We start from the raw sequence: 19,345 nt of genomic DNA on the forward strand, positions 1-19,345 counted from the left end.
AAGTTATTTTCACATTTATTTATTTAGTGTGTATGAGTGTGTGTGCATGGGCAGAGGTAAGAGACCAACATTCACGAACTGGTTCTTTTCTTCCACCCCTGGGATTGGTTTGGCATCCACACTAATTTCCCTCCAACAATCTTATTGAACAGTGTAAGTACCCTTCTTCCTACAGAGAATATGCCTCCAGTGTTGGCCCTTCTGCCCTGCATGCTGAGTGACCACAATGTTGACGAGACAGCCTCCTCAAAAGCAAGGGGAGACAGGGTCCCCAGAAAAGGCTGTGGTTCCTGAGCTTACTCTAGTGTTGGAGCTCAGTGGGTCTTTGTGTTAAAGAGTGGTCACTAAGGAGGATATAGCAGGCAGGCGTGTTCACTGTTAGTGGATGCAGTCAAGGGAATTCTGTCAGTTCTGGAAAGGATACCTGTGTGTTACAGAGCATAAAAACCCAGAGACAGGGTGGCCTAAATGCAGTAGATTCCCTGCTGTGGCAGGCTGGATAAAGGCTGGATAAAGCACAGGGTGACCTAGCCACTTACTCTGCTTTCCTGTCCCTGCACCTCGGAGTTGTCTAGGTCAGGAAAAACTCGCTGAGCCATTGCTGAGTAAAGATACAGATTCTCTGATCCATTAACTGTAGCTCTTTGTTTTTGTCCTTTTGAAAAGTCAAAACGTGTAATTCTGTGAAAAAAAGTCATCAGGTGGCAGAATGACAGTTTTCTGCCGGGATGGCTACTGGCACTTGATTTAACTGGTGGCACTTTGTGGGGACAGTGTTAATAGTTACCACATTTTATTTGTTGTCTGGTTTTCTTTGAGACAGGGTCTTGCTAGGTAGTCTTGGCTGGCCTTTAACTTGTAGCAATCATCCTGCCCCTTTCTCCTAAATGTTGGGATACAGGAGTATGCCGCCATGCCCAGCTCAAATTTTTCTTTTTGGCAGTTTATAGACATGGCTGTGGGCATTCCAAGGTAAAGGCTGTTGAATAAACTGATTTTTGTTGTTTGCAGTACTGAACTTTGCCTCATGGCCCATCTGACGTGGCCACTATGGGTGGGCCTCCCCTGTGCTTGAAATAAGTGATGTGGGGGCTGGAGAGATGGCTCAGTGGTTAAGAGCACTGCTTGTTCTTCCAAAGGTCCTGAGTTCAATTCCCAGCAACCACATGGTGGCTCACAACCATCTGTAATGACAACTGGTGCCCTCCTCTGGCCTGCAAGCAACATGCAGGCAGAACACTGTACACGGAATAAATAAATAAACAAATAAATATTTAAAAAAAAAAAGAAATAAGTGATGTGGGAGTCCCATGATATTTGCTCCCATTGACTTGTCCCTGACAGCAGACAAAGCCTCCCCCTGCCCTCGGCCTCCCCAATTTCCTTTGAAGGACCAATTTTTCATGGTACTTGTCTTGATTGTTTTCATAGTGTTCAAATCTGTATTTTTGTACGTAGAGGGAAATAATTTTCTCAACACTAATCACTAGTGAATACTGTATTGTCATGAAAGTTCTTGTTTAATAAATGGACATAAAAAAACAAACAAACTCAGAGACAGATATTGGGGTTCGAGCTGAAGATCATAAAAGCAAAGCAGCTGGCCACTAGAGAGTTTTTTACCTCTACCAAGGCTGAAGCTGGAGACTGAATGCCACATGAGACCCTGGGCTCCTGTCTTATACTCCTCTCTAGTGCTGGGATTAAAGGCGTGCACCAAGACCGCCCAGCCTCTGTGGCTAACTAGTGTGGCTGCTGAGATCAAAGGTATGTGCCACCACTGCCTGGCCTGTATGGCTGTGGCTAGCTTTGCACTCTGATCTCCAGGCAAGCTTTATTAGATCATAAACAATATTTCCCCACACACTTGTGAGCTTCAAGCTTGAGCATGCAGCAGAATCACTGGAAATGCTTGTAAAACGTGAATGCTGAACCCTACCAGGGTGTTTATGACTTCGTGGGGCTGAGATAGACCTATGCACCTAAGACTCCCAGGTGGTTCTGTGGCTGCTGGAACCATGCTTTGAGAAGCACTCTAGATTTTCTTTTAAGTGCTTGGGGTTGAACTCGGGGCCTAGAAAACAATAAGCACAACTCTACTTCTAAACCAGGCATCAGCCCCAAATCTGAACTTTCAAAATGTAGTTCTTACACCAACAGCATGGGCATTACCCGCAAGCTTGTTAGAAATGCCTTCATTATTATTATTTACTGCTGTGCTTGGGTGGAGGTCCGGGGGCAGCTCTCAGAGATCTCGTGTATCCAGGGTGGTATGGCTATATGCGGAAAGCAACTTCCAGAAATCCGTTCTCTCCTTCCACCACTGGGTCCTGTGGATTGAACTGGAGCCACCAGGCTTGGTGGCAAGCACGTTTACCCACTGAGCCATCACACTGGCCCAGAAATGAGTCCCACTTGAGAGTCTGTAGTTGAACAAAGGTCCCAGGTGATTCCTATGCCTAGACTTCCTCTCTGAATATTTGGACACAGAATTGCTAAGCTTGAGAGCTCTGGTGGTTACTGTGGACAGGCCTGCAGGGGAAACTCCTGCTCAACCCTCCCCATTCTTTACTCCTTGGACCAGGAGGAGTCAAAAAGCCAAGAAGGATCTCCAGCATGAAGATGGGAGGGGCAGCTGCTCTCTGAACAGGAAAGGGGCAATGTGGTGCCTCCATAGTCAACGATGCTGATGCCGTCAGAGGAAACAGGGGCGGGGAGGCTGTGGGGTTGTAAGAACCACAGAGTCTGCAGCTGGGAGCTGGAGCTCTGAGGAGTGACACCTGTGTCTACAAGGGGCTCAGATCCCCGGGCCTCACTCTCTGGCCCACAGTGCTGGTTAGGACTGCCTAATCTGCTTTCCCTGAGAAGCAAAGGGCTCCTGCCACAGTATCGTGGAGACGGCTGTCTGCTGACAAGCTTAGGTAGCCCAGTTTATTCTGAACGCCTCTGGTGATCCTCCAGGCTGAGATCTGAATGGGCTAGTACCTAAGATGACGACTAACTTAGCACCTGCAAAGGCCTGACCTGTCAGGCCAATGTGCGAATTGCCTGAGTGCCCTCACCGAACTTCCTATGACGAACCTGTAAGTATGCTTGCTTTGTTTTCTGGTGGGCTTGGGACAGGTGAGAAGGAAAGGTCTCCGTTGGGACTGGGGAGTGAGCTCTGTAGTCAGGCTCCAGGAGGATAATCAGTAACGGTACAGCAGGTCTCTAGGATCCCTCAGAGACATAGGCTGCTCTCCCCTCTGACTGCCTCCAGGAGATGTGCATTTTGTCAAGATCTCACTCCTCTGCTGGTCTCTTCTGTGCTATCCACTTTCCATGTGGAGTATTGGCTTCTCCTGAGGCACAGTCTTAGAGATCAGGGAAGGAAAGGACTCTAGGACTTATTCTCCAAAGACAGTCAGCTGCAGCATCTCTGTTGCTCTCACAGGGTGAGATTCTCAGTTTGAAAAGGTAGCAAGGTTGGAGTTAAAGATCACTAAGCCCCTGAGCTCCATTTCCAGATACAAAACCAAACCCACAAAATCACGAGAGAGAAGGTGGCCATCCTAGCTCTGCACTGTCTACCCTCCTGCCTGAGCAGCAGGCAGCTATCCTCTAGATGAGGTCACTGTATCCTCCAGACATGGTCATTGCAATGAAAATGGGATTAGAGAGACTCAAAGCAGCCTGGGCACTGCACAGTTTCAGCTGCCTTTCGCCAACACTGTCCACCCACTCCCTGGGACACGACAGACAGTGCCTAAGCACATAGTATGCTTCTCAGACTTGTGCCAAACCATCTGACCTCTTCTGCAAATGTGGCCAACACCTGTTTATCCTCGGCCTCACTGTCACTGCCTGGACCTCATCTTCCCCAATAGTCACCATGCCTCGGGCAGACCAGGAAGAGAAAGTTGCAGAGCCCTGGAGAAGTGTCCAGCAAACAGTAGGTCCCTTATGGCCCAGAGGTCCTAAAGGCTGTGGACTGGCTGAACTAGAGCCAGGAAGTTAATCACCTCCACTCCCCCCTTCAGCGCTGTGGAGTCCTTCATCACAGGAGACACTACAAGCTGCATGCTTCACCTGAGGTCACACAGCTGGTCTGAGTTAGACACCCATGCTACCCATGGCAGGCATAAAGCCAAGCACTTAGCTTGGACCTCACATTCATGGCCAGCTGAAATGGAAGAATTGCCCTGGGAGTGAGCAAATCCCAGCCCTCAGGAGGCAGCAGAATCACCCCCCTCACCAAGGCTGCTCAGTCCCCAAAGTCTGAGAGGAAGGGGCTGTCCAGAGCCAGTCTGTGTGTGGACTCTGAGCACCTGCACAGAGGCAGCAGAGAGCACTGTTTGTCCAGGTGATGGACAGGGCTCCAGGACAGGTGGGCAGAGGAGTGGGGGCTGGCACAGAGGAGTGGTCCTCCCTGTAAGACTGAGTCCACTCAGTGGGGACCATTCCAGGACATGGGTGTCATCCCATGCCATTGATGAACAACACCCTCATCCAGGCAGCATGTGGCCCTAGAGCAAGGAAGGTGCCCACTAGCAAGGAAGGGACCATTGTTTTCTGGGAGGTGCTCCTTCCAACTGTGAACCCATGGCAGTGCCTGGCACAGAACACAAACTCAGTGAATGACAGTTGAATGGAACCAGACAGGTGTCCTACTGAAAACAATGAGACCATCTGAAAAGGATTAGAGAGCTCCCCCACACAGAAACACTTAATATAGTCTTGGAAATCCAGCATTTCTCTAGAAATCAAGGGTTTGCTTAGTCTGGGGACAAGACACTGTGCAAAACACTCTACTCACTCTGGTTCATTCTGTTGATGTGTGTCGAGGGCCTTCAGTGGACCTCAATGCTGAGGATAGGGCATGGAACTGTAGGGTAGTGGCAGATTGAACAAATCTTCCAAATGAGCCTGGTGGCATATGAAGCAAGAGGATCACTTGAGCCCAAGAGTTTGGGGACAACCTAGGGAACATAGTCCTCAGTTCATAGTCTCAAAAACAAAACAACAGCAGCAGCAAAAACTCTAAGGAACACATCAGAATAAGTGGAAAAGGAAGAGTTCCTGGAAGAATTTGTAACAAGATTCAAAACCGAGAAGGAATTATGGTCCCAGGGCTGGCTTTCCAGGGTATATTTTTTATCTACCACACCCAAATGTTGGGTGTGTTTATCCCCACTTCTCAGATGAGGAAAAGAGGCACCAAGAATGGAAGTGACCAGTCAGTCCCTCAGAGCCTTGCAAGTCACCACTATGTCACATAGACTGACAGACTCCCAGCTGTTGGCACCAATAACTATCCAATGTCTCCTCTGCTTGGGACTCCCATTCCAAGGCCTCTTGGCTCCCCCATGGCCCATCTCTAGCACTAGCCACGGTCCCTGACATGTCTGGAGACAGCTCAGTGTCTTGCCACTGTCCCTGCCACCAGCTAGCAGAATGTGAGCCCAGGCCTAAGGGATGGTTCCTCAAGCCATAGGTGTTCAAAGGAGGATCAGCAAAGGCTGAAGATTCCTAGGAAGCTTCCTGAAGAAGGGTGGGGTCCAGACAGACACAAAGGGAATGGAAAAGGCAGACTAACCTATAGGAGGGGGCACAGAAAAAGGTCCAGAAGACTTGAATGGAGCAGGGTCACTGCCTAGGAAGGATGGGACACACCTCCAACTTGCCAGAGCCTCAGCTTGGTATCTAAGTCAGTCGAATGTAGTGATCACTTACAAGGCCTGGAGAAACTTGGCTTTTTCAATGGCCCTGATCGACCAGGTCATTTTCCTATAAGAGCCAACTTGGAATTATAGGCTGTCTCTCCACGGCTGCAACCTTTTCAGGTTTCTTTCAGTAGTGTGCATCTGAGAGTCTGCTGAGAAATGATGGGAAGTTTGCCCAGCAAAGGGAAAAGTGTCTCCAGCCCAAGCTCCAACCCCAATTCCTCTGGTATGGGCCAGGGACCTGTGTCCACACAAGCAGGTAAGTCATGTCTGTGGGGCCACCAGGCCCTTCCCAGGTCTAGAAACCTAGAGCTTATCACCTCTGGATCTTTGGCCAATAACCCCAACACAACCCCAAACTTCAATGAGAGCCTATGACTACCCTTCCCAGTGAGCCCACAAGCTCCCAGCTTCTAAACTGGAAATAGTGGTGAGAACATTACATGTGACGGGCTGGGAGTGGAGCTCAGGGCTAGAGTGCGGGATGGTACAGGGAGCCTGTGGTTCCATCTCCAGCACATGCACAGAAACGTGTTTGAAGCTGGGCATCAAGTTAGCTGCAGCAACACAAGCTGATACTTCCTCCACTGAGACGGGGGAAAGAAGAGAACTGTGCGTTTCTGTATAGACTGGGTTGCACTAAAATAGCCTGTCTTTAACTTCAAAAAGGGGGTGGCGGTTTGCCTTGTTTGAAAACTATCTTCACAGAAATATCCAGACTGGTTTAACTAGATGTTATCTAAATGTTGTGTGTAGCCACGGTGGTCCAGAGAATTAGCCATCACAGATAACAAGATCATCCAAACCCAGCTGTACTGTTAGGAGGGGTTCAGGGAGTATTAAGTAACCTGCACTAGAGACTGCAGAGCCAAGATGTCTAGACATCTAGGTTGGACAGAAACTGTTGGTTGTCAGCCCCCAGATCCCTTAAAGTGGCAGGGTTTCTCTTCCTGTTCTGCACTGAAGCCTCTTATCTCCCTAATACCAGCCTCCACAGGGCCCTGACACCCTGGGCGCCCCCCTCATCTGCAGTGAGAGACCCATAGGAAGAGCCCTGAAAACCACACAGACCGCCTTCTTTTCCACCAAGCTAGCGAGCTAGCAGTAGCAGGTGGCCGGTTGCTGAGTCATCCTGGTGCTTCTGGGGATGGCGACCACCCCTAGAAGATGTACCTGGGCTCTGGGCATCTTTTCTCCCCTCCATCTGGTCCCCAAGGACGTGAGGCCATCCCTCTTCAGTGGAGTTGCCTTGTTCCAGAATAATAGGAGTTTTCACTAGCCCAGTCTAGGAGCCATTTGTCCCCCATGCCTGGCTCCATCTGAAGCTTACTGAGGCTCTGCCAGGTGCCAAGCCACATGACGGGAGCTGAAGACACAACAATTGACAAGATAGGTCTGTCCCTCCCCCAGAGACAGAAGCTAAACCCTTATGAGTGGAGGTTGTATTAGATTTGGGGCAGTGTTGCAGAGAGGAGAGTGCAGGAGAGAGTTCTGAAGAAAAGAAGTGTGAAGGTGGCCCCTAGGTCAGTGGGAGCTCCTGGGGAGACTGCCCACCCGCCTGCCTGCCCGCCAGGCATGCAAGGCAACAGCTTTCAGGGGGACAAGGAACTGTACTAGGCTTCTTTGTTCCACTCTTACGGCGTCAGGCATTCTGGGCTGCAGTGACACCAGGCTCTGGGCAGGCAACACCCCACCCCACCATCTGAAGAGCTTCCTGCTGTGAGGGTTTCTGCTAACCCTTTGAGAGGGAAGATGCAGAATGGGTGGGTGCCTTCCTACATTCAGCAGAGACCCTTCAGCCCCTACCTACTTCCTGGTTCCTTGTAAGTCTGTCTTCTCCCTTCCCCTACTCCTGGGTCTCCGCTCCCTCTTGAGAGCATCCCAGAGTCCTGTGGGACCTTAGTGCTTTGGGAGCCCCTTAACAGACAAAGAATCCTTGTTGACCTTGACTGTTTTTCTTATCATCCTGCATCTATGTGCTAGGAAGTCTCTCTCTGGGGACCCTTACTGAGAAAGGATGGGAGGAAGGAAAGAGAGGTGAGGTAGATGAGTTAGTTTTCAGTCGACATTTGCAGGCATCTTAGGGAGGCTTGCTAGACTGCGTGGGCCCATGTAAGGAAAGTGAGTCTTCTGCTTGCCTCTGAATTAGACTGCATGTCCACTGAGTCCCCAGGACCATTTCTAGGGTGACTGCTGTCTCAGCTTCACTCTGGTTCCAGGACCCAGGCCAGTCACTCCTCCATTGGAACCTTTGCCTCCCAGGAATGCAAAGAGGCGCCTTCCTGAGAAGTGCAGCTCTCAACCAGCCCCTTGCCCTCTCCTCCTCCCCAGCCTGGGCCTGTGAACAGAGTGGTATGGAAATGGAATTATGCCCCTCCCCTTGCTGAGTGCCACATCAGGGCCTTGAGACCTTTCTGCACAGTGGAGATGACTAAACACACCAACGTCAGGGCAGTGGTAAGGGCCCAGTAAGAAGTAAGTTGATGGAAGAAGACCCCAGCAGGGCCCAATGTGTTGGGTACAGTCAGGGTTAGTAGGACCCTTAGTCACATGCTCCTGTGGAGCACTTGTCCTGGCCAGGCCTGCAATAGCAGCATCTGCTGGCATTGCAGGGACAGCACAGGCCTTCACCCCCTGCCTGGGACATAGGCCATTGGGAGTTCAGCCTGTGCCTGTACACAGTGCTCTAGAGTTACAGAGCCTGCTCACATGGGCATCTCTCCAAGGGCCTGATGGGGAAGTAACAAGGACACTAGAGTTAGGTGTGTGGGGAAGAGCCCACCCTGGAGAGAGGGAGGTTACCCTCAGCTCACAGACCCTGCTTTCTGTCTCTTGACAGCACATGTCAGTGCTGGTGTTAGTAACACCCTCATTCCTGGGGCCCCAGGCTGAGCTGTTAGAGCTACTGTGTGGCCCCACCACTACCTTTCAGAGGCCAGCCTTGTTCCAGATCATGCTGATATGGTCTTCTAGTTGGTGTGGGTTTTTCTTTTGTTTTGCTGTGGGGCTAGGGATTGAACCCAGGGCCTAGCACATTCTAGGCAAATGTTGCCCCTGTAGGTTTTTAGTTTCCTAACTTCATCAAAGTCTCTGTAGAAGTTATACATACAGAAAGGCATGGCCAGGACCCTGGTCCTCTATCCACACACCTTGGCCTTTGAGAACCCCCAAAGCTATCTGGGTTCTCCCAGGTCCTGTAGAGCCTGCTGGAACCATTTCAGATTCGGGTTTACCCCACCCCCTTCAGGGTGCCTGTGGGGGTGGTGTATGAGGGGAGCCAGGCCAAGGCAAGAATCAACTAGCCCATCCCTTGAGGGAGGACTGGCCAAGAGGGTAAGTGTGTTTACCCCTCTTTCTAGAGAGAAACAAGGTCACAGCTGTGGCCCTGGGCAGTTTCCCAGCAGGTGAGCAGACAGAACTGTCACTGAGACTTGGGGAGCCACTGACCATCGTCTCTGAGTAAGTCTACAACACTGGGCTCCTGAGGTCACACTGTGGGAGAAGGGGCCCTCCCACTGCCAGCAGGGAGGCACAGGGTTGCTTTTTAAAGGCCCCCATGTGACTTACTCTCTGGGTGGGTTTCTGGCAGCCTGACTCACTCACAGGGAAAGAGGCAGTGGGGACCAGTCCTGGGAACAAGAAGCCTTGGACCATTTGCCACCTGCCAGGCCCTCACCCAAGGAGGAACCTGTATTAGCTGATGAAGGGAATTCTGGGAAATGAGTAGAGAAGGTTTTGTAAGTTCCATCTGGAGAAGGCCCTTGCAAATGCTAATTGAAGGTGGTCCTCTCAACAGGGATGGAGACTGGTGGACAGTCATATCGGAAGTCTCAGGCAGAGAGTACCACATCCCCAGTGTGCATGTGGCTAAAGTCTCCCACGGGTGAGTACCCAGCCCTGGCCACCCTGAGGACCTTCCTACACTCTTCCCACAGTGCATAGCCACAAGCAGAACAGAGCCGGGTCATGACCTCTGAAGGAGCAGACAGCTGTCATGTCGTGTTCAGCTTGGCCCATGAGACTTGGGAACCCAGAGAAGGCCCCATAGAGGAGGTGTTGTGGTGTGGGGCTTTGAAGGGTGGCCAGGATCAAGTGTAAAGAACACTGAAGGGGACGTGTAGAAGACAGGCACAGTCGATAAGGACACCCTGAAACGGGAAAACGAGAGACACTTCTCACAAGAGTGAGTGGATCAGCCGTGGGGCTAGAGGATGGAGCCTGGGGCAGCCTGTACTGCCCTCCTCCCCCACCCCAGACACTTGAGAATGAAGTCTCCAGGCAAACAAAGCCCGAAGCTGCCTTCATAAGGCTGGTCCCCAGAGTCTCTGGAGTCCGGTCCCTGAGAGCAAAGCTGGAGGGGATCGCTGAGCCTCTGAGGCCTGCTCTTTATGCTAGGCAGGTCCAGAGGGCAAGGCAGGCAAGTTTGTCAGACTCATACAGAGGCATATTACATCCTTTTAATAGAAGGATTTGTTGTTGTTGTTTTATTTTTTTGAGACAGGGTTTCTCTGTATTGCTTTGGAGGTTGTCCTGGAACTAGCTCTGTAGACCAGGCTGGCCTTGAACTCACAGAAATCCACCTGCCTCTGCCTCCCGAGTACTGGGATTAAAAGCATGTGCTACCAATGCCTGGCTAGAAGGATTCTTTTAAAGCTTACCCTGTCCCTCTCCTTGCTCCCCAGGTGGCTGTATGAGGGTCTGAGCAGAGAGAGAGCTGAGGAACTACTCTTGTTGCCTGGGAACCCCGGAGGGGCCTTCCTTATCAGAGAGAGCCAGACCAGGAGAGGTGAGTAAACTCAGCCCCCACCACACAGCTCTCCACAGTGGGGCTCAGAATAGACTCCTAGCAGTCAGCAGAGGTTTCTTGAGTCCAGCCAGGCCCTGACTGGAAAACACCCTGAGGTGGAGCCAGGCTATGAGGGCAAAGGAAAGACAGTTTACCTGGAGCAGTCAAAGGGAGCCTTTGTGGAATGGGTACCTAGGCTTGGAGCTGAGCCACATTGCTTCAGTGAGGGTCCTTGGACAACAGAGCAAAAGCAGGTATGAATTCACTGAAGGGATCCAAACTTAGTTTATATTTTTACAACTGAGATTGCTGGGCCTTTAATCCTAAGCACTCAGAGTTCAAGGCCAGCCTGGTCTACAGAGTGAGTTCCAAGATAGCCAGGACTACACAAAGAAACCCTGTCTTAAAAAAACAAAACAAAACCCAAACAAACAAACAAAAAACCACCTGGAATTTACTCTAACCAGCAGTGGCGATCCCTCTTTTATAAAACAGGACATGATATGATCTCTTGGCAAATGTTCATCCAGGCACCCAAGAAAGACCTCGAGTCGGCGTTGGTGGCGCACGCCTTTAATCCCAGCAGTCGGGAGGCAGAGGCAGGCGGATCTCTTTGAGTTCGAGGCCAGCCGGGTCTCCAGAGTGAGTGCCAGGAAAGGCTCCAAAGCTACACAGAGAAACCCTGTCTCGAAAAACAAAACAAAACAACCAAAAAAAGAAAGACCTCAAGGGTCAAAAATAACAGTTTTCTAGTGAGTCTAGGGAGGAGATACTGGAGTGCAGACAGGCCTCCTGTGTCTGCCTGACTGAGCTTACTGGGTGGGCTGTCAGGGTCCTTGCTGTATACCCCCACCCTGCATGCACTTCCCTCAGGAGCTTCCTCGACCAACCTTCCCCCAGCCCCTCTTGCTAATTTCCAAGAAACATCACCCCCTCACCCTCATGAACACCCATTGGCTGGCTGCGGTGGCGGTGGGACAGCTGGTTCCAGTGCAGCAGCTACAAACAGGAAACCTTGGTGGTGGCGACTTCGACAGGAGCCCTGCAGACCTACCACTGGTGAACTAGAAAAGCCACAGATCGTACTCAGTGCTTAGTCAACCCACCCCAGGCCCAGTGCAGTCCTAAGAGTACAGTGACCACCCCTGGTGCCATTATTCTGCTCTCTTGATTAAGAAGGAATATGTACAGGGGAAATTCATGGAAAAGCCAAGAGAGATTTTTGAAGCTCTTCAAGGACCTGGAAGGATCCACAGGAATTCTGGGACCAGTGTCCCTGTTGTCAGCACCTAGTAGGGGTCAATCAGAAGCAACTCTCGTCAGAAACAGAAGACCCTAAGTTTAGAGCACTGCAGTGTGTGCCAGTAACCCCAGCACTTGTGAGACAGAGCCCAGAGGAGCAAGCATTCAGTTACTTTCAGCTGCATAGAGTTCAAAGCATAGGTGTTCTGCATGAGGCCACCTCAATGAAGCTGGGAGTGGTGGTGCACTAATTCCAACACTCAAAAGGAAAGGCAAAAGGATCACCTAGGAGTTCAAGACCAACCTGGGCTAGTAGTGAGTTCCAGGCTAGCCAGAGGTACAGAGTAAGGCCCTCAGGCACAAAATAAAATAACAAAAGGCAGAGGGGCTGGGAGATGCCTCAGAAAGTGTTTACAAACAATTGTGAGGTCCTGAGTTCAAGCTCCAGCACCCATGTAAAAAGTCTGGCACGGTGGTGTATGCCTGTGATTTCAGTACTGGGGATGCAGGACAGGAGGGTCCCTGGACTTGTTAGCTTACACACACAAAACAACAAAAAACGTCCCATGCTGACCTTGTAGAATGTGTGTCTCCTAGGCATGACTACAGCCTCTCCTCAAGGCTTCCTTTGGACAAGAAGCTGAAGGGCATACTCTTTGTAGCCTGGGCAAAGAGATCACTTTAGTTCATTGCTTATAGACCCATGGGTTTCAGGGAAGCAACAGAATTGCCTGCAGGGCAGCTACCCCACACCAGCATGCTAAATCTGAGGCCAGGGCTATTGGGGGTGGAGGTCAGAAATATGCCTCCCTCTCTAGACAATTCTCAATTACACTGAGGAGCTGGCTTAGAGAAGTAGACATTAGCTGTACACTGGAGTCACCTGGGAGAAGCCTCTAACAAGGATGCCTGCACACCAAGCTTGAGCTTCTGATTTAACTGGAGAGGACTGTGTCCTAAGGTCTGGAAGAATGCCCTGGGGTGAGACATTCATTGGAGAGGGTATGTTCGTAGTGAAGTAGAGCAAGAAACCCCAGTGTGTGCTGCAGTCAGGGGACTGGGGGTCAGACTTGCTTCAGACACTTAAGTATATCTTGGGTGACTGAATTTTTTTGTTGTTGTTGTTTTTTTCGAGACAGGGTTTCTCTGTGACTTTTGGAGGCTGTCCTGGAACTAGCACTTGTAGACCAGGCTGGTCTCGAACTCACAGAGATCCGCCTGCCTCTGCCTCCCGAGTGCTGAGATTAAAGGCGTTCACCCACCGCTCAGCCTGGGTCACTGAATTTTTTTGTTTGTTTTTTGAGACAGGGTTTCTCTGTGTAGCTTTGGAGCCTATCTATCCCTTTGTGTTGGGTTCAGTAAGGGAGATGAGTGAACAAGATGTGGCCCTTCCACCCAGGGACTCAGCTCTGCCCGCTCTCGGGTGGGCGACACTTCCCCAGAGGTGGTCGAGCCACACTTTCCACACTGTGGCTCCCAGTCTCTGGCTGAAGGTTGAAGGGCCCAGGGCTCAGCATCTCTTAGGCCATTGGCTCCTAGGTGGCCTCAGTGGAAGAAGTGCAGGCAGGGTCTGCCAGGTATTTTCCCAGGTAGATCCCGATGGTATCCTTACTTCTCCCGGCACCACTGGAATGCCCAACCCCAGAAGTTCTGGGCGTGAATGCTTAGGCCTGCTAGAGCATTCTAGAGTCCAGGACCACCTTTGCTGCCTTTGGTCTGGGAGGTCCTCTAGGCCCTCTGTGTCCTCTAGCTCCACTGCCTACCAGCTATTCTGAGACCATGCCTCACTTTTTTTTTTTTTTCCACTCTACTTCCTGATACATAGTTCCACAGCCTGGAAAGCCCCCCCCCCCAAATATACACTCATCCTTCATGGTCTGAACCACTATCACCTCCCCAGACTGTTTGTTGCATTTCAAAACTCCCACACCATCTTGAACAGTCCTCCCTTGTCGCTGCAGTGAACTGGCTTCTTGTAAAAGCTCTGTGAGAACAATGGAGCTCATTGTCCAGTGAGGACCATCAAGGACAACCCCTGTGAGATGGGCTGGCAGTTGCTTGTATCTACCATCCCTTACACCTATGTCTGCCAGCGTAGTAGGTGCTCAGCCCATGTTTGTGGGAGAAATGAGTCTGCCTGGGTAGACAGGATAGGGAGCTGGAGTAAAGTGCCTCCCCGACAGGAAGGAGAGGGCCATGTTTAATACCAGACTGCCAAAAGCAGGCCCAAATTTGCCTCCCACACTACCCGCTCCCTCATACCCATTCAGACCATTCAGACATCTGGGCCTGTGCGCCTAAGCACTTCACACAGCTGGGCCTGTGTATACCTTCAGCAAGGGTCTGGAGTAAGTCTTCAAATGGCTTACTATAATTTTAGCACTGGGAGGCTGAGGAAGGGGGATCAAAGTTTACAGCCAGATTCAGCTACATGGTGAGTCTCTGTCCAAACAAACAAACAAACAAACAAAAAAAACAGCCAATTAACCGATAGCACACCCAAGATCCAGGGTATGAAAAGCAAGATCCCAGCCTGTCTCGATGGCAAAGTAGACAGCGAACAAATATGTAAGAGTGCCCTGCACATTAAACTAGAGATGAGCGTGTGTCTGTGAGGTAAGGGCCATGAGGAAGGGCTTCTTACTCTAGAGCCAGTGGGGCTAGAGCAGGTCCAAGGAGAGGTTGGAGTCGGCAGAGCCTTTCAAAGGTGATAAGGACTGTATCAATGTGATTTCGAGGGCTCCAAAGAGGAGTGACCTACTGCTGTGTGACAAACTGGAAGTGGGAAGCCACACGGAAAACAGCCACAAGCTCTGCCTGGTTGGGATGTGGTCAGATTCTAGGTGTGCTCCAAACATAGCCAATAGGGCTTTTTTTTGTTGTTTTTTTCGAGACAGGGTTTCTCTGTATTGCTTTGGAGCCTGTCCTGGAACTCTCTCTGTGGATAAGGCTGGCCTTGAACGCACAGAGATCCACCTGTCTCTGCCTCCTGAGTACTGGGATTAAAGGTGTGCGCCACCACCACCTGGCTTCCAGTAGGACTTTCTGTTGCTGACTCAGAGGAAAAAGTTTATCTTAAATCAAGGTTTCAGAGGTTTCTGCTGACAGTCACCTGGCCCAGTTGCTTTTAGGCTTGTGGCAAGGTAATTTGCTTCATGGTGAAAGAATGTGGAGAAAGCTACACGCTTTGTGGCAGTCAGGGAGCAGAAAAGCTTCCTGGGAAAGGCTGAGCCCCTCATGATCCCATCACCTCTCGGGGCCTTGGTGGCTCACGCCTTTAATCCCAGCACTCGGGAGGCAGAGGCAGGAGGATCTCTGTGAGTTTGAGGCCAGCCTGGTCTCCAGAGCGAGTGCCAAGATAGGCTCCAAAGCTACACAGAGAAACCCTGTCCCGAAAAAATAAATAAATAAATAAATAAATAAATATTAAAAAAAAGATCCCATCACCTCCCAAAGGCCCACCTCTGAATACTGCCACACTGTAGCCATGCCTTCACTACAGGGCTTTGTGAAGGCATTTCAGATCCAAATCAAGACAGCATGAGAGGAAGCAGTCAATGACTCCAGAGTGTGGGGCTTAGTGATGGATGGATGGATGCTGTCTATGAAGATGGAAGATGGCAGGAGAATAAATCAGAACCATCCCTCAGGCATCCTTTAAACAAAGGTGTGCATCTTGCAGGTAAAGGATGTTCTGCACAAAGGATGTCTTAGGGTTTCTAGTACTGAGACACCAAAACCATGGCAACTCTTATAAAGGAAAGCACATAATTGGGGCTGGCTTTCAGGTTCAGAGGTTTAGTCCATTATTGTCATGATGGGAAGCATGGCTGCATACAGGCAGATATGGTGCTGGAGAGGTGGCTGAGAGTTCTACAACTGGATTGGCAGGCAGCAGGAAGAGAGACTCTAGGTGTGGCTTGAGCATTTAAAATCCCAAAGCCCACCCCAGTGACACACTTGTTCCACAAGACCACACCTACCCTAACAAGGTAAAACCTAATAGTGCCACTCCCTAATAACCAATCATTCAAATATACGAGCCTATAGGGGGGCATTCCTATTTAAACTACTACAAAGGAACAGCAGGGACACAGGACCCGAGTACAGAAAATACTGGGAGCTTGCTGCATGCCAAACATGGTTCTCCGCCTGAATGCTCACAGCTTCTGAGATCAGGGTAATCATTAGCCCCCTTCACCGGTTTAAAAAAAAAAAAACAAAAACAAAAGACCTGTGTGGCCAGGTGGTGGGTGTAGGTGTGGGTGGCAGGGGTACTACAGAATGGGGCTGTTTGAGACTGAAACCCAGGCAGCCTGCATTATAAAACATGTCTTGAACTGGCAGAGTGCAGCAGTTCCTTAGGATTGGCCTTAGTTTTTATTTTTGAGGCAGTCTTACTATGTAGTCCTGGTTAGCCTGGAACTCATTACACAGACCAGGCTGGCTTTGAGCAACTGCCTCTTCAAAACCTTGTGTCCCCGTGCAACACCCGTGGCTGTTTCTGAACTTTAAATAGTAGTATCAAATGTACACTCTGTGACATTTTGCTGCTCAGTCTTTAGTTTTTTTGAGGTCTCACACAACTGAGGTTGGCCTCAAACTCAACATATAACCAAAGAGGGCCTTAACTCTATCCTCCTGCCTCTATTCACCTTCCATGTGCTGATTACAGGTATGTATTTGAACTCTCTGCTACATAATTAGCATTGCATTCTACAAGGCACCATTGTACTTTGGTGAGGGAATGGGACCCTAGGCCACCCTCCACACTTTATTGTACTATTGAGCTCAAATGGGCTGTTTGTGAATGTAGTGTCTATTGAAAGCACTGCTGTTCTTCTCATTTATGAGATGGGACTGCTGGGTTTGAAGGAATAACTCAACTGTTAATGCCAAACTGTTTCCAAAGTGGCTTTCTCTCTATGGCCATGCTGACATCTACTGACACATTTTCACACCTCAACCCTTCTGCCACCTGAGTGTTTATCTATACAGCCAATATGCTCACTCCCACCTCACCCATCCTAAGGACCATAGAATTCTATCTATTACAGCCAATGATCTTTCCTGCCTTGACCCAACACCTCCCTGAAGGTTAGGCTAGGCCTCCAGCAGGGCCTCACATCTATCCCTGGACCCTTTCCTCCTCAGGCTGCTATTCCCTGTCCATCCGGCTCAGCCGCCCTTCATCTTGGGACCGGATCAGACACTACAGGATACAGCGCCTTGACAATGGCTGGCTATACATCTCACCACGCCTCACCTTCCCCTCACTGCAGGCCCTGGTGGACCATTACTCTGGTATAGCTTTTTCTTTTTCTTTTGCTTCCACAGTAGACTAGATGGAGGGCCTAGGAGGGTAGCCAGTTGTACCCTTAGAACCTTGACCTGCTGGGGCTATCTAGACAGAAGAGGCACATCCTCTATCTGTCCTTATGCAGTCACTGTGCTAAGGTGTGGATGAGAGCTGTCTCCATCCCATGCTGACAAAGAACTAACTAGATAGAGGCCAACTGTGAGCTTGGCCAAATCTTACCACTATGGTGGTGGTTCCAAATCAAAGTTCCCTACAGTCTTCACAGGAACCAGATTGTACTGTTCCTGGGTGCATTACAATCTTTAGCATTTCTGGTGCCTACCCTGTAACCAAGACAGTGTCAAGGAGACAAGGAAAACCTCACACCTTTAATCCCAGCACTTGGGAGGCAGAGGTAAGCAGATCTCTGAGTTCAAGGCCAGCTTGGTCGACAGAGTGAGTTTCAGTAACAATGAGGGATATAGAGAAACCCTGTCTAAAAACAAAGCCAATAATGAAGAAAGTTAAAAAAAAGGCGTGGTGGGGGTGGGGTGGGGATGGGATGGACCTCTTAGAAAGTTGACTAAGGATTTCTACAAAGTGGGTCTCCACAGTAGATGATTGGGCCACAGGCTGACCACCCAGCTTGCTTTTCTTCTCAAATTTACACAGAGCTACATAACTTAGCCCCAGCTGAACTTTTACTATGTCTCAGCCTGTGTGAGACTGATAGCTTGGGACTTCACTTCCTATTATATTTTAGTGACCATGTCCCCAAAGTGCAAAGCACAGAAAACTGCCAGGTAAAGGATCACATCAAGGGTTTGTGTCTCTTCCGTAGAGCTGGCGGATGACATCTGCTGTGTCCTCAAGGAGCCCTGTGTCCTGCAGAAGCTTGGCCCACTACCTGGCAAAGATATACCTCTACCCGTGACTGTGCAGGCGGCATCACTCAACTGGAAAGAGCTGGACAGGTAAAGGGAGTCCTGGAAACATGAAGGAAGAACCAAACATGGACTCGCAACCCAGACTGGGGTGTTACATCCAGGTTTGACTACTGGTGAGGACAAGGTAGTATCAGGGAAAAGGAGAGCACGGCCCTCAGGGCAGCTAGGCTGAGAGGATGGAGTGGGTGGGTGAACAGAGTCCTGGGTAGGGAAGTCAAGATGGAAGTCAGATCAGTTGAGAAGTGAGGAGCCCAAGTTTGTCAGCAGGAATAACAGTGCTGTTCTAAGGGTAGTCAACTGTGTGGCAAGGCAAGCACAGAAGTGACTCCCTTACCCACTTTCCCCATCCACAGCATGCTGTTTTTGGAAGCACCTGCCAGTGGGCAGGCATCTCTTCTCAGTGAGGGGCTCCGAGAATCTCTCAGTTCCTACATCAGCCTGACTGAGGATAACTCCTTGGATGATGCCTAGTCCAAGCAGAAAGCGAAAGGGTACCGAGGCCGCGTCACCTAAGACTCCAACTCAGCTGAACCCGATGCAGCACCTTAGAGGCAAGGCTGTGAATGTGTGAACGCAGACAGGGTTGGGCTGGGAGGCAGGCACATCCAGGGTTCCACCTGGACCTTCTGCCCCTTACTCTCTAGACTGTAAGAAGTCATTTATCTCCTCCCAAGGCCTTCAACTCCTAGTCCATGTGCAACGCAGTTCAAAGCAGGGGCATAAATTACTTCTGAGGTTTGGCAAGTCAGTTCCTGAGAGGGATGTCCAGTAGGATTGCTGTGTCCCATCCCCCATTGTGACTGCCCATCAGCCCTACTGAGGCAGAGATCACCACTAGCATGGAGAGAAAAAATACTAGGGAAATTTACAAGACTGAACAAGAATGCAAACACATTTCAGATGGTAGGATGGCTCAGAAAGCAGAGCACTTGATGGGTTACCACAGCAGCCTCCACCTCATCCAAAGTACAGCAAGACCAACAATCTAGATCTTCCCATGATCCCTCATATCAAGTTTCCCTTTCAACAGCCCAGCTCTCAGATCTCTACTTCACTTAGCGTCAACCCAAACACAGCCCAGTCATACCCCACCCAGTCTTGCCATCTGGTGGCCAAACACAAAATGCACTGTTTATGTCACCTATCTCAGTGCTGGGCCAGGACATCAAACAGTAGACCCTCTACCCTCTCTGCAATGTTAACACCAAGGCACTAACCATCACCTACTCCAGCTCCTCATTTCTCTGACAGCCCAAAAGAGAAAGAGGCCTAGCCGAAGCTGCTATGGGAGCGGGGTGGTGGTGGTACTGTGCCTGACACTCCTACTAGGTTCCGAGGGTACAGGTGTGTAAGAGAGGCTTTAGTTTAC

The 19,345-nt window shown here is 50.2% G+C and overlaps 1 protein-coding gene across 1 annotated transcript; it reads left to right on the forward strand.

Moving 5' to 3' along the window:
- The first annotated feature begins 5,805 nt into the window (after positions 1-5,805).
- On the forward strand, positions 5,806-19,334 carry Sla2 (Src like adaptor 2). The gene is given in 7 exon segments (XM_035446817.1): positions 5,806-5,961; positions 9,062-9,161; positions 9,499-9,585; positions 10,385-10,488; positions 16,885-17,034; positions 17,871-18,012; positions 18,330-19,334. Coding segments are annotated over 7 exon segments (801 nt in total). The 5' UTR covers positions 5,806-5,861; the 3' UTR covers positions 18,448-19,334.
- The last annotated feature ends 11 nt before the right edge of the window (positions 19,335-19,345 follow it).

Source organism: Cricetulus griseus, chromosome 6 (genome assembly GCF_003668045.3).
Source record: "Cricetulus griseus strain 17A/GY chromosome 6, alternate assembly CriGri-PICRH-1.0, whole genome shotgun sequence".
Lineage (NCBI taxonomy): Eukaryota > Metazoa > Chordata > Mammalia > Rodentia > Cricetidae > Cricetulus > Cricetulus griseus.